This window comes from Zootoca vivipara, chromosome 2 (assembly GCF_965207765.1).
Source record: "Zootoca vivipara chromosome 2, rZooViv2.hap1.1, whole genome shotgun sequence".
Lineage (NCBI taxonomy): Eukaryota > Metazoa > Chordata > Lepidosauria > Squamata > Lacertidae > Zootoca > Zootoca vivipara.
In genome coordinates, this window is record NC_142584.1 from 65202378 (window position 1) to 65216298 (window position 13921).

The 13921-nt window shown below is 45.9% G+C and overlaps 1 protein-coding gene across 2 annotated transcripts in view; it reads left to right on the forward strand.

Annotated features, from left to right (window-relative positions):
• Positions 1–13921, forward strand: part of CPLX2 (complexin 2) — a 127575-nt gene that overhangs the window by 100002 nt on the left and 13652 nt on the right. For both annotated transcript variants that reach the window (XM_088662047.1, XM_035108048.3), the window contains one exon: positions 12083–12197. In XM_088662047.1, the coding sequence (XP_088518173.1) occupies positions 12167–12197 (31 nt within the window). In that variant the 5' untranslated portion in view covers positions 12083–12166. The remainder of the gene's footprint in view (positions 1–12082; positions 12198–13921) is intronic.

The window sequence follows — 13921 nt, forward strand, 5'->3', positions numbered from 1 at the left end:
ACTTCTGACTGTCTTTGCGAGAACCAGAGACAGCCAGAGTATCTTCTTTGTCCAGAGGCCAGAGCAATTGGCATCATTGTCAGGTCTGCACAGGGGCTACACTGTCACTGCCCTACACAGGGTTCAAGCTGTTAACTCCGCAGATGGGACTCCATATGGCTCTTGGTTGGGAGGTTGAGGTTGGGAGGCTGAGTATTTGTTTTATTTGTTGGAAACCTGCACCTTACCATTCTGCTGCAGTGATCTGAGATGTTACTTCTGCTTGTGTCCAAGCAAAATACTCAGTGCAAGGGGGGAGGTGTTTTTACAATATTTCTTAGCATTGCACAATCCCCTGATTTTACCATGACGAACAGTCATTGAACCTCAATTCCCATTTATTCCTGTGTATATGTAACTGTTAGGGACCCAGGTGGCGCTGTGGTTAAACCACTGAGCCTAGGGCTTGCTGATCAGAAGGTCGGCGGTTCGAATCCCTGTGACAGGGTGAGCTCCCGTTGCTCGGTCCCAGCTCCTGCCAACCTAGCAGTTCGGAAGCACGTCAAAATGCAAGTAGATAAATAGGAACCGCTACAGCGGGAAGGTAAACGGCGTTTCCATGTGCTGCTCTGGTTTGCCAGAAGCGGCTTTGTCATGCTGGCCACATGACCTGGAAGCTATACGCCGGCTCCCTCGGCCAATAATGCGAGATGAGCGCGCAACCCCAGAGTCGGTCACGACTGGACCTAATGGTCAGGGGTCCCTTTACCTTTTTATATGTAACTGTTGCCTTCTCACTCCATTTTGTATGCATAATGAAGTATCAACAGGGAAAGCCAGTTTGGTTTTGATGGAGCGATGGCATTCTACCGAGGTGATCTTGGCTCAAATCCCATTAACATTAGTAGGCTCATCGGATGGCCTTTTGAGAGTTGTTGTCTCTCAGCCTCTATTTCCCAAATGTATATGGAATGTAAGAGGAGCCCTGCTGGATCCCACCCATGGACCATCTAGTCCAGCATCCTGTTCTCACAGTGGTCAACCAGATGCTTATGGGAAACCCACAAGCAGGATTTGCGCACAAGAGCACACTTCTCTGCTGCAGTTTCCAGCAACTGGTATTCAGAACCATTGTTGCCTTTGACCATGGAGGCAGAGTATAGCCATCATGGCTATTAGCCATTGATAGCTTTATCCTCCATGAATTTGTCCAATCCTCTTTTAAAGCCGTCCAAGTAGATAAAGAAACTTGTGATCTACAACAGCATGAAAAATGTGGCAAGGATTGTAAAGCACTTTGACATGAAAAGTGATATAGATGGTGGCGGTGAAGAAGAAGACTCTTGCCTTGTAAATCACATTGCAAATGAAATGAGTGCCACCTCTGAATATTCACAGGGCTTATTGTCTTCCCCTTACAGTGGATAATAAGGCTACTTGTATAAAACAGGTTTTGCCTTATAAGGGATCATGTTGGCCTAGTAATACTGTATATTCCTGCATATAAGACTACTTTTTAACGCAGGAAAATCTTCTCAAAAGTCGGGGGTCGTCTTATACGCCGGGTCTTATTTCTTATACGGCGAGTATATCCCAAACTCTATATTTTAACTGGAAAAGTTGGGGATGGTCTCATACGCCCAGTCGTCTTATACGCCGGAATATATGGTATTTAGGATGGGCAAGCTGGTTTATTTATATCTCTTTGGGGAAAAGTTTTTTGTATTTTGCTTTAACCAGTTGGGGAAGGGGGTCTACCTTGTTTCTATGAGGAATGTAACCTTGTTTCTCCAGCAGTGAGACAGTTTGTAATCTAACTAAAGTGCCTGCTTGCTGTTCAACCCTGTTTCTTTCTGAAAAACTGTTTAGCTGAACCAAACTCATGTTGACTGGTTGACTTTGGATTAGAGGACTGGGAGTTGATCTTGGAACCATTGAACCCTCAGGAAAGTTCTATATAGCCCACAGTCCCATGTTTCCCATGTCTTGAATACTAGTCCAAAAATGATAGCCCCTACAAGCCCTGTGTTTTTCCCTTCTAGAATGCATCATTAATTGCTTTATTGTGAATTTTAATTTGTATCGTTTTCTCTTTTCTGCAAGTTGCAAGATGCAAACATTGCTGGTTGCAAGGGGAGGGGGATTGTAGCCAGCCAGATGGTCTGTAGGCTAGAAACATGATCAGCCAGTTTTATTCTGCATTGGTGGGCAGTTGTCATGGATGAGCTCATCAGCCTTTTCGCTGTGATTCCTGTGCTTATTATTATTACTAGCATTTATCTATTATTGGATGGGAATTTTCCAGCAGGCCTCATTTTCCAAGCCTTATTTACCCCGATGCATACTCACATCTGTGGCACCACATGCTTTACAGTGGAGAAGACGTTCCACCTTTGAGATCTCCTCCTGCCTCCTTATGTTGGAATTAATTTTTCCATGGAAGGTGATTCCACCCACTTCTAAAAATGTGCTTCTAAAAGAAATTCATCTGCAATTGTGCAATTGCAAAAGTTTTTAACCCAGAATAAATAAATGTATAGCAGCAGGACTACTCCAAAATGAAGTGGCTGGAGGACTATCACTTAATAAAGGTAAAGGCACCCCTGACAATTAAGTCCAGTCACGAATGACTCTGGGGTTGCAGAACTCATCTCGCTTTACAGGCCGAAGGAGCCGGCATTTTTCCGCTTCCGCAGACAGTTTTTCTGGGTCATGTAGCCAGCTTGACTAAGCCACTTCTGGCAAAACCAGAGCAGCGCATGGAAATGCCATTTACCTTCCCGCCAGAGCGGTACCTATTTATCTACTTGCACTGTGTGCTTTCAAACAGCTAGGTTGGCAGGAGCTGGGACCAAACAACGGGAGCTCACCCCATTGCGGGGATTCGAACCGCCGACCTTTCGATCAGCAAGCCCAAGCGGCACAGTGGTTTAACCCACAGTGCCACCTTAATGATAACTTGGAATTCATGAAGAGATCTTGCTTCCTTCCATCCCTCTCAAAAGGAAGAGTTGTAGCTCAGTGTAATGCAATTGCCTTGCATGCCGAAGGTTCGATCTTTGGTATCCCTGCTTGGGCTGCAGTGGCAGAGCATATGCCCACACTGTCTGGGGTGAGCGCATGGGGCACACCCCCGAGAGGGTGGAGCATGGAGGGTGCCCTCCCATGTGCCACAGTTCAGGGTAGGAGAGGGGAGGGGAAGCTGCTGCTCACCCTCCTCTCCATGGTCAGGTCAGGCCTGACCCGGCAGCGGAGCTGCTATGGCTTGGCCGTGACCAAGGAAAGCAGGTGGCAGCTTTGCCACTCACTCTCCCCTTGCTCTCCCCTACCGGGTCAGACGTGACCTGGCGGCGGAGCTACTGCAGCCAGCCGCGGGGCGCCTCTTCTCCCCTGGTTCAGGGCGGAGCTGCACAAGCGCTGCAGCCAAGGCACAGCTCCTTCTGGCACAGAGCCAGGCTCTGATGGAGGAGCCTGCTGTGGGGGGCGCCTGTTTGCACCCCCTCTCAAAATTGCTTCTGGGGCCATGGCACCCACAGCACACACACACACACGCTATGCCTCTGTTGAGCTGGAAATGTCCCCAGTCTGAACTTCAGGTGAGCAATTGCCGTTCATTGTGGGGCTATACCCAGCTAGATCGACCTAAGGTCTGCCTTAGTAATAAACAGCTTCCTCGGTGTTCCTAAATGAGTTTCACCCTCTTTGATCTTACTGTGTCAAAGCGTAGCATCAGAGTTCAAGAGGTGAGGAGTGCCAATGGACTAGAAGTAGAAGTGCTGCTTCTGCAATGGGCTTTGAGAGCCCTGTGGGCAGGAGAGAACTCGAGTTCTGTGCAAAGCAGAGAAATACCTCTCATCCTGCTAACAAGCTATTTGTCTCCCGCGACCGAGGCCACAGCAGTGTTCTCTGCCTTGCCAAAATGAACTTAATTATCAAGAAGCAACAGTGGCTAATTTATGTGAGACGGGGCAGGGTCAGTCGAGTGGGGATGGCACCTGATTAGCTAGCAGAAGCGGGGAAACACACACACATGCACAGACAATTCCCAATGAGATCTGTAGAGAGAGGTTCTTATTTTCTGTTTCAGTGGCAAATGCACAGTTAAAGATACAGATACCTCACCCCAATACGCCCCAGCAATTACGGGCTTAGACAGGTTGGAGTAAGTTGTCGACGCAACATCGCAGAGATTGGGTAGTTACTGCAGCAACCCATGTCTAGCAGTGTGGCAGGCTGAGGAAGATATACCAACAATCCCATGCTTTTCAAGATTAGGGCAAATGAGCCAGGTTAAGCTCTGCCAAATCAGTTTCTTTCATCATCAGGCTAGTGTTTGTTACTATGGAGCCACACTAGTTTTGGAGTAACATATAACTCTTAATCAAGCTTCCTCTAACTGGAATAGGAGCCGCTCCAAGCAAATGGATCTACAGTACATTGTAGCTCTTATTGTTTAAAGCTGCTGATTTATTTTTTCTGGGAAAGGAAGTGTGCCCCCAAGAGCTGAGTGGCATGTGAATTTTGACTGTCCATATGAGCTCTGTCTTCTTCTGGAGTCACCATTCCATAGAAGTGTCAGTGGAGCAAAGCTGATGGTCTGCAAACTGAATCATGTAGGCACAATGATTGCCAAACTAATCCCACTAGTTTGACCACTAAGGCATTAAAAATATGTTGGGTGCAGCTCCTTTGTCTATTAGGAATCAGGGGCCAGTGATATATTTATTTAACAATACAGAACTGCTTTGCATCAGAGTCACTGGAGACTAAAGATTAGGATTGGTTGTGTTTAAAGTGCCTATGAATAAGATCCTAATTTGAAATGCATTGGGCTTAAGAAAGTGCACTTCTACATGCATCTAGAGATTTTTCTCTTCTTTCTCATAGTTATGGGTGTGAGCATCAATAAATTGGCTGATAAGCTGACTCCTACTATACACTAATATATGAAGAGTTATTCAGAGTATAACAAATCCTTAAGCTCTAGTATTCAACTGCATGAACTTCTGAGACTCTCACACCTAGAGTTCTGTGATGGTAGGAATGCCACCCCACTCGCTGCCACCTTAATCCTCCTAATCGAACTGAACAGGTAAAAAAAAATGATTCTACCTTGCTTAAAGAAATCTTAGCAGAATGAACTCTTGAGAAGGGAAGGAACTGGATCTCCCTTCATTTCTTTTCAAATTCCATTGTGCATGACTCATTGCCATAATAGCAGGGCATGCTTTGGCTCACAGCCAAAATCCTTGTTCATGTCCCATCAGCTCAAGATGCATTGCATATTGGCAGCTGTTTCCAGGCTGCTCCAACTCATGTCCTCAAAGGTATATTCCTAGAATGAGCTGATCTTTGGCTGGATGGACCAGGAGGCAAAGAATGTGCAGTTACACCAGGGTCCCACCTCCTGAGAGTAAAGGCCCAATCAGTGAGTGCTTCTGAGCTCCTTGGAGGAAGGACAACATGAGAGCCCACATGGAACAAAGCCTTATGAGGAACGGTTGAAGGAACTGGGTATGTTTAGCCTGGAAAAGAGGAGACTGAGAGCAGAAATGAAGGGCTGTCACATGAAAGAAGCTTGTTTTCTCCTGCTCTGGAGGGTAGGACTCAAATCAATGGCTTCAAGTTACAGGAAAGGAGATTCTGGCAGTGAAACAGTCTCCCTTGGGAGGTTGTGGACCCTCCTTCCTTGGAGGTTTTTAAGCAGAGGTTAGATAGCCACCTGTCACAATTGCTTTAGCTGAGATTCCTGCATTGCAGGGGATTGGACTAAATGACCCTTGGGGTACCTTCCAACTCTACAAGTTGATAGTTTTGTGATTCTATGGTGCAGTGGAAAGAATGCTGGGCTAGGACCTGGGTGACCCACAGGGTGACCTTGGGCTAGTCGTTGTCTCTCAGCCTACCCTACGTCACAGGGTTGCTCTGAGGATAAAATGGGAAGGGGAGAACCATGTAGGCCACCTTGAGCTTCTTGGAGAAAAGTGGCCCCTCAATGTGATGGTGGTGGTGGTGGTGTAATAAATCAAAGAATGATGGGACATATGAGGTCATGTGGGCAATCTAGTCTGGGTCCCTTCTTGACATAGATAATCCAAAGCTAGAGCATCCCCAAGAGATGGCTGTCCCAGCCTTTTCTTGAAGACCTTCATTGAGGAAGAGATCTCTACCCACCCCTCTATGTCAATGGTTCCATTGTCAATCTGCTCTTACCATCAGCAAGTTTTTTCCTAAAGTTCTACCAAACTCTGCCTGTAGAATAAACAAACCCACACAAAACCCGCAAAGTGTTGGATCTTTCCTCAATAATCACCAGAGTGGCCATAAAATGTAGAAGTACCAATCAAGTTTATTGCCGAGGACTAAGTGCACAAGCATTGCCTACTCAGACACTTTCTGGTCTTTTACCAGCATTTGCTTTAAGTCTTCCTGGGGGACCAGATTTTGCAACTAAATGTACCACATTCTCTGGAGAATGTTCCTGATAAATGTTTCCATTGTGAGTTTAATATTCCCGTGGCTCCTAGCTGAAAGATGGTAAGCCAAAGACTGAAGAAGTCACTCAGTAGGAATGCTGTTGGTGGGGATTTAAATGGAGCAGGGTAAGTATGTTCGCTGTCAGTGGAGATGATTTTGTACCTCAGAGTGGTGAACAGTGACTGGTGGCAGAAGGAACCTTCAAATGATTGGGGAATTAAGCAGGACTTTGTATCAAATGTTGATACAGATCCTTATCCTGAGAGAAAGAAAGACAATGATGCTGTATACAACTTTAAAGTCTCACATCAAATATAACTGATCCGTAAGAATGACTCTATTATCTGAAAAGAGAGATGATGTATATACTTCTGTAACCCAAGAAAATATTTAATAAAAACCATTTTTAAAAAGAAGGGACCCAGGTGGCGCTGTGGGTTAAACCACAGAATCTAGGGCTTGCTGATCAGAAGGTCGGCGGTTCGAATCCCTGCAACGGGGTGAGCTCCCATTGCTCGGTCCCAGCTCCTGCCCACCTAGCAGTTTGAAAGCACATCAAAGTGCAAGTAGATAAATAGGGACCGCTCCGGCGGGAAGGTAAACAGCGTTTCCGTGTGCTGCTCTGGTTCACCAGAAGCAGCTTTGTCATGCTGGCCACATGACCTGGAAGCTGTCTGCGGACAAACACCGGCTCCCTCGGCCTATAGAGCGAGATGAGCGTCGCAACCCCAGAGTCGGACACGACTGGACCTGATGGTCAGGGGCACCTTTACCTTTACCTTTATTTTTTAAAAAGAAATGGGATGTAGAATTAAGATTTGGCAGTGGTGCAGGAATCTTGCTATTAGTTTTCAGGTTTCCAAAATGTTGTTGTTGTTGTTTAAGGCAGAGGACAGACTGCAGTGACTCAGTGGTGAGAGGGAAACACTTTGTGCATGTTCATAGATACCTTTCCTCACCTATATAATACTACTTGTGCCTGTTCCTTTAAAGAAGAGGCACGGCCTCAGGTTTGTGCTGGTAGTGATGGGTCCACTTAAGTAAATCAAATGTAAGTTGTCTGATACAGAGTCAGAGCTCCCATCCATCCAGCTCAGCATCATCTTCCCTGCCTGGCAGTGTCCACCCAGTGTTTCAGACTGGAGTGTTTCCCAACCCTTCTTAGTAATGCCATGAATTGAACCTGGGACCTTCTGCATGCAGAGCATGTGCTATTGGCCCTACCTCGATGTTTGGCAGGCCCAGCAAGAGTGGGAAGGGCTAAAGCTCAGTGGCAGAGTCCATGCTGTGCCCAGGTTGGGCATATTTTGTTGGGCTGAAACCCCAGAAAGCCAGTGCCAATCGGTGTCAATAATACTGAGCTAGATGGTCCAGCGGTCTGACTCAGTATAAGGCAACTGCCTATGTTCCTTTGTACTTACAGCACTGGCGAGAATGAATATGCCAAGAGCTGTAATCCTATGCTATTATTACTTTGGAGTAATTCCACGGTACTTATTTCCAAGTAAGCATACATATGATTTAGGATTAGTCTTTGGCCAGTACACTTATCTGGAAGCCGACTCCTGCTGCAGCCACTTCCACTTGTGTGCATCAGGCTGGAGGAGGGATGTTACAAAACACACTGCTATAGAAGACATTTTCACATTACGACATGCACACATCCTCGCATATGAGTATGGGTCGTTGCTTAACCTCACCTTTGATCTCATAAATAGGTTGGTAAAGAGGGGGAAGCAGAAATTGGAGGCTCCTGATCTGTGATACAAGCTCAGTTGCTGCCTTTCCAGGCTGCACTCCGTGCTAACCTGCATCCTGTAGCTCCTCTTGCATCAAGCAGAATCCTCAGATTATGCACACAGCAGGAGGCTTCTGCGAACTGTGAAGCAACTTAAACTTGGCTACAGAAGTAAAGTGAGCAGCTCACTGGTGTTGCTGTTCAACCGTTTGGGGTTTTGTTTTTAATGCATATGGCTTTTAAGTGAAAGTAAAGGGAAATGTGCAAAGGAACAAAGAGGTTAGTGTATTGTCATCTGCCTGCGTCTGTAGTAAAAATACATTAAAATTGCCTCCCTTCAGCTAGTAAATTTACATCTGCAGCTATTTTAAAAGACTACTATGTAGGCGGGATATTTCCAGTGGCATGTGCAACTATATTAGGAACCACATGAGACTAAGCCATCTAGCAATATAAAGTGTTTTAGCAGTTTAACCCAGGATGTAATTCTTGTCGGTTTTCAGTAGAAGGGTAGACAGGTATCTACAAGATGCTTTAGGTTTAGGATATCCTGCTAGGTGAGCTAGGTGACCTAAGGGTAAATTCCAAAACTCCCCATCCCATTCAGGCTTATTAAAGCAAATTAGAATTTGGCCATTGACTCAAGTGGGAAGTGGATTCTTTCCAGCTCTAGAGTCAGTCAATATTCAACTCTACCAGAGGCTAACTCCTAAAACAGGAGATTTCAGAGCCCACATGTATCTGAGTGTCCCATCAATTGACCAGGAGTCCTTTCCCTTGATTCCAGATGTGTGTGGGTTCATTGAGGTTGCTCCATGGTGAAAAAGAGTCTTGCAGGCATGTTCCTATGTGGGATTCTGGAACTGAAGACAGATATGGAGATGAATTTTGTTTCCCATTAAGACAGAGATGGGGGACCTGTGGCCCTCCAGATGCTATTGGACTCCAGTACCCATCAGCTCTACCCAGCATAGTCTATAGTTGTGGGGAGGGGAGGTGTAGTCCAGCAAGGGTCACAAGCTTCCGACCCTTGGATTAAGCCCCAAATATAAGCTCCTGTGCAGAGCTTTTGGATTTAAGAGACATCTGTATCAACTCAGAACTACTAATGCACAGTTAATTAACTCAACCTGGGTTTTGGCACAGTCAGAAGATCCTCTGAGTCCTCAACACTAGATGACTAATGACATGAACTGCTTCCATTGAAAACGTGCCACTGAGAGGTGGCAGGAAATCCTTGCCTGTGGTGTTAGGTTTACGATGACTGATTTCTACAAACCTGCATGTTGTCACTTGATGCTGCAGCCACTGAGTGAAAGCACACAGGCACAAACCAGCCCTTAGATTTGTTCTGTCCCAGAAGCATAAGCATAGGAAGGTGCACCTGTTTTATCTCTGCACTCGTGTGGCGCTGTGGTCTAAACCACTCTTGGGCTTGCTGATCAGAAGGTTGGTGGTTCAAATCTGTGTGATGGGGTGAGCTCCCTTTGCTCTGTCCCAGCTTCTGCCAGCCTAGCAGTTCGAAAGCATACCAGTGCAAGTAGATAAATAGGTAACACTGTGGTGGGAAGGTAAACGACATTTCTGTATGCTCTGGCTTCCATCACGCTGTCCCGTTGCGTCAGAAGCTGTTTAGTCATTCTGGCCACATGACCCAGAAAGCTGTCTGTGGACAAACGCCGGCTCCCTCGGCCTGAAGCAAGATGAGCGCCACACCCCACAGTCGCCTTTGACTGGACTTAACCATCCAGGGGTCCTTTACCATTTACCATGCTGAAATGCAGCTGTGGTGCTTCCTATTAGAGAGAAGGGCATGCTCATTATATTTTTGCTTGCAGCTATGGCACTGGCCCAAACAAATGCCAGTTACAGCACATTCCTATACAGTTCTGTTTAGAAGTGTATCCCACTGAACTGAGTTGGGCTTACTCCTGGGAAAGTGAGCATAGGCCTGCACATTGCTCCCCACCCTCTGCATTTTATATACTTTGCTTGCCTGTTTCAAATGTTGTGCATTTTCTGTTTCTTCTCCTGGAACTATAAGCACCAGTTGTTATTTTCCCTAAAACTTTGCTGAATTTGCACAACTGTGCCCATCAAATAAATTAGGTGCAGTGCACTGGAAAAAGTGTGCTCCCAAAGCAGGGGAGGGGGCGGTATCTTAAGATTGGGTTATGAAATATCTGCGTTCTATAAGCATGAAGCCACTGACTTAAACCAGGTCTTATTAGGAACAATGGGGGAAGATGGAGGAAGCTTGTTTTCTCCTGTTCCAGGGGGTAGGACCTGAACCAATGGCTTCAAGTTACAAGAAAGGCGATTCCAACTAAACATCAGGGAGAACTTTCTGACAGGAAGAGCTGTTGGACAGTGGAACAGACTCCCACAAGACATGACGGAATCTCCTTCCTTGGACATTTTTAAGCAGGTTGGATGGCCACCTGTCATGGGATGCTTTAGTTGAGTTTCCTGCATTGCAGGGGGCTGGACTAGATGATCCCCAGGGTCCCCTCCCACCTTAACTCAGTTCTATGGTTCTATGATAGAGTGGTGGCCACCGGCTTAGTTGCCTTTACATAGGATTAGATGAATCCACAGAGGACAGCGCTGCTCAGTGGCTGCAGTAGCCCCGATATCTAAGAACTGGACTTGCTGATTTTACGCTGTCAATTCAGATGCTAGTAGATTCAGGACACCAGAGTCAGGTGAGGTCAAAGAAAAGTACTTCTTCACACAATGCCCAATCTGGGCAATTAATGGATTAATTTAACTCACACAATACACAATTGGCTTTCACTACCACTAGATATAGTGACAGAACATGACAGATATAGCTCTAAAATGGGATTCATTAGATACTTCTGTGGAGAGTAGATCTATCAGTGGCTTTTAACCCTAATAGATAAATGGCAGTATGTAGCTCAGGCATCCCCAAACTCCAGCCCTCCAGATATTTTGGCCTACAACTCCCATGATCCCTAGCTAACAGAACCTGTGGTCGGGGAAGATGGGAATTGTAGTCCAAAACATCTGGTGGGCCGAAGTTTGGGGATGCCTGATGTAGCTGAATGCCAGGTTTGGAATTTGGGGGCAAGTGTGACGAATGTGATTGCTGTCACGGCCTGCTTGATTACCACTGTGGGAAAGGAGGATGCTTGGCTAGATGGATGCTTGGTCTTACCAAGAAGTGCTTTTCTTGTGTATTCTGATGCCATTTTCCCTCTACACAGACAGCACTTCAAAGCCACTTACAACTAGCAATAACGGGAAACAGAGGACAATATTATCAAAGGTATACATTGAAATTGCAAAAAGTCTATGCAATCCCATGTTTATTGGCCTCTGATTTTGTTTAGATGTATCTCTGATTGTTGAATTTGGAGAGCTTTCATCCGATCTAGCTATCTCACTCAGGCTCTGCTTGCAAGCTTTCCAGGAGTTTCTGGCTGGTCACTGTTGGCGACAGAAGGCTGGGCTAGATGGACCTTTGGCCTAAGTGATGTTCTTAATGTTTCAGTTTTAGTACACATATCCAGCTAATGGTTGTCTCGGTGGTGGTGGTGTTTTCTTTTTCTTTTTATGGCTGCCTTCAGTGTTATATATAATATAGAAAAGCAGAATTAAAAAAAATACTTTAAAACGTCATAAAAACAAGGATAAAATCTGGCATGGATTTTGTGTCTCTGGACTGATGTGTATTACACACACACACACACACACACACACACACACACACACTTACTTAATATATGTTTCGTGTTCTGCATTGGGCTAACTGTTCCTCCATATGCAAAGTGGAGAGATAGAGAAGTCCATTGCCTGGCTGGGATTGTTTTACTCTGACCCTAGTCAGTCATACTCACGTGATTTCCCCCCTTTCCTTTCCAGGTAGCACCTGACCCAAAGATTCCCACTAGCAACACTGAATGAGAATTCCACCATTGCCTAGAGCTCACTAATTCAGTTGGCAATATGGATTTCGTGATGAAGCAGGCCCTAGGGGGTAAGTCTTCTCTTCCTACTCTCAGCATCCATTCTTAGTCCCATTCCATTATGCTCTTGCTACTGGACCTCTAGTTTGAGACAGATTATTTGGGAGGGGTGTTCCCAGAGAGGTGAATGTGGTTTACAGGAGAGCTCACTTCTCAATGTGTTTACATAGTTTTCCCTCTGGTAAACAGGGCTTTTCAGACCTCTGCCCAGAAGGGAATATGACCTTTTAAGGTCCCTTCTGATTCTAGCATTCTGTCTATGATTCTGTATCCTGTGCTGATAAGCAATGCTCAACTCCGGTGGCTAAGTTATGCTAAACAGTTTAGGTGTGCTGAGAGTGCATGGATGACCCTAAAGGTCCCCTTTAGCCCCACAATCCTTGCTGTGTAGACATCAGAATCTGTTTGTGTACAGATTGTTCTGTTTGTGTAGAGATCAATCAGTCAGAGCTTTATATCGAAGGAGCAGCAAACGTTCCCATTTTGTGCATTCCCAAATATTTTTCGAGCTCTTCTTACCAAGAAACTTTGCTAAGGAGTCCACTGCCTGGAAGCTCAGAAGCTTCAAGCAGTGCTTATTAAGACCAAGCACTAAGAGAGAGAGAGAAGGGTGACAGGTGTCCCACCAGGGAAGGAAAACATTTTCTCAGCTCACAACCCAAATACCTGTCACCTTTCACTCACTGACTTTCTCATTGAGCCTGTTTCCCCTGTCTTCCACCATTGCCTAGCTCGTTAGACCAAATTCTGACTCCCAGGAGGTGCAAACCAGAAACTCAAGGGTAGACCAGCAAAGCTCTCTCCTCAATACATCCTGACTAGAGGGGAACACAACCAGATCCTTAAAAGGTAGAAACTGCAACAAAATATTGCAGCATGGAATGCTTCTGCTCTGGTTTCTGGCCACTCTGTCCCATTCCACACACAGAGAGAGAGGGGGGAGAGAGAGTAAATATTCCTCCCCACCCACCCCAAACCCGAACAGTATGTCAGCATTCTGTGCCCACTGAGCATGCTCAGTCCTCATTGGGCTTAGAAATTCTTTCTAATTTCTCCCCTCTCTGTTTTCTTTGTACTTCTGCAAATATTGTAGTACCTCCAAGTCTACTGACATCTCCTTCTTGTGCATGAATTGTAAACATTTTTTTAAAAAATGGCAAACCTCGGCTTTTGGATCAGAGGCTACAGGCAGCATAAGAAATAAGATGGGCATTACTAACTCCACTCACAGGCCGTTAAGTAGTGACAATGTCCAGTTCATCTCCTTCTCCATCATTCTAAAAACTTGTGGCTCCTCAGAAGTAACAGGCACTCTGCACTTGCTCAAAGGCACTGTCACCAGTTCCGACAGTTTTACACAAAGTGGCATGAGCCCTACACCCTAGAAAAACTCTGGATCACTGTCCTTCCTGGGGTGGGCAACTCACTTTGGCAGTTTGCCATCTCAATTATCACCCTCTCTGGAGCTTTGCTGTGTTTGAATCTTTGCTGTGATCCTTTGCTCCCTCTGAGGAACGTAGAGAGATGCCTTCTGCTGAGTTAGACCAAAGGTCCGCCCAGCTACAGTGGCTGACATTGGGTCTCTGGGGTTTCAGGCTGGGGACATTCCCAGTCCTTCCTGGAGATGGTGGAATTGAACCTGGAGACCCCCTGCATGCAAAGCAGATGTTCTGCCACTTAGCTATGGCCCTTCCCATTCTGGGTCCTGAATGACAGAGCCAGCATCAGAGGTTGG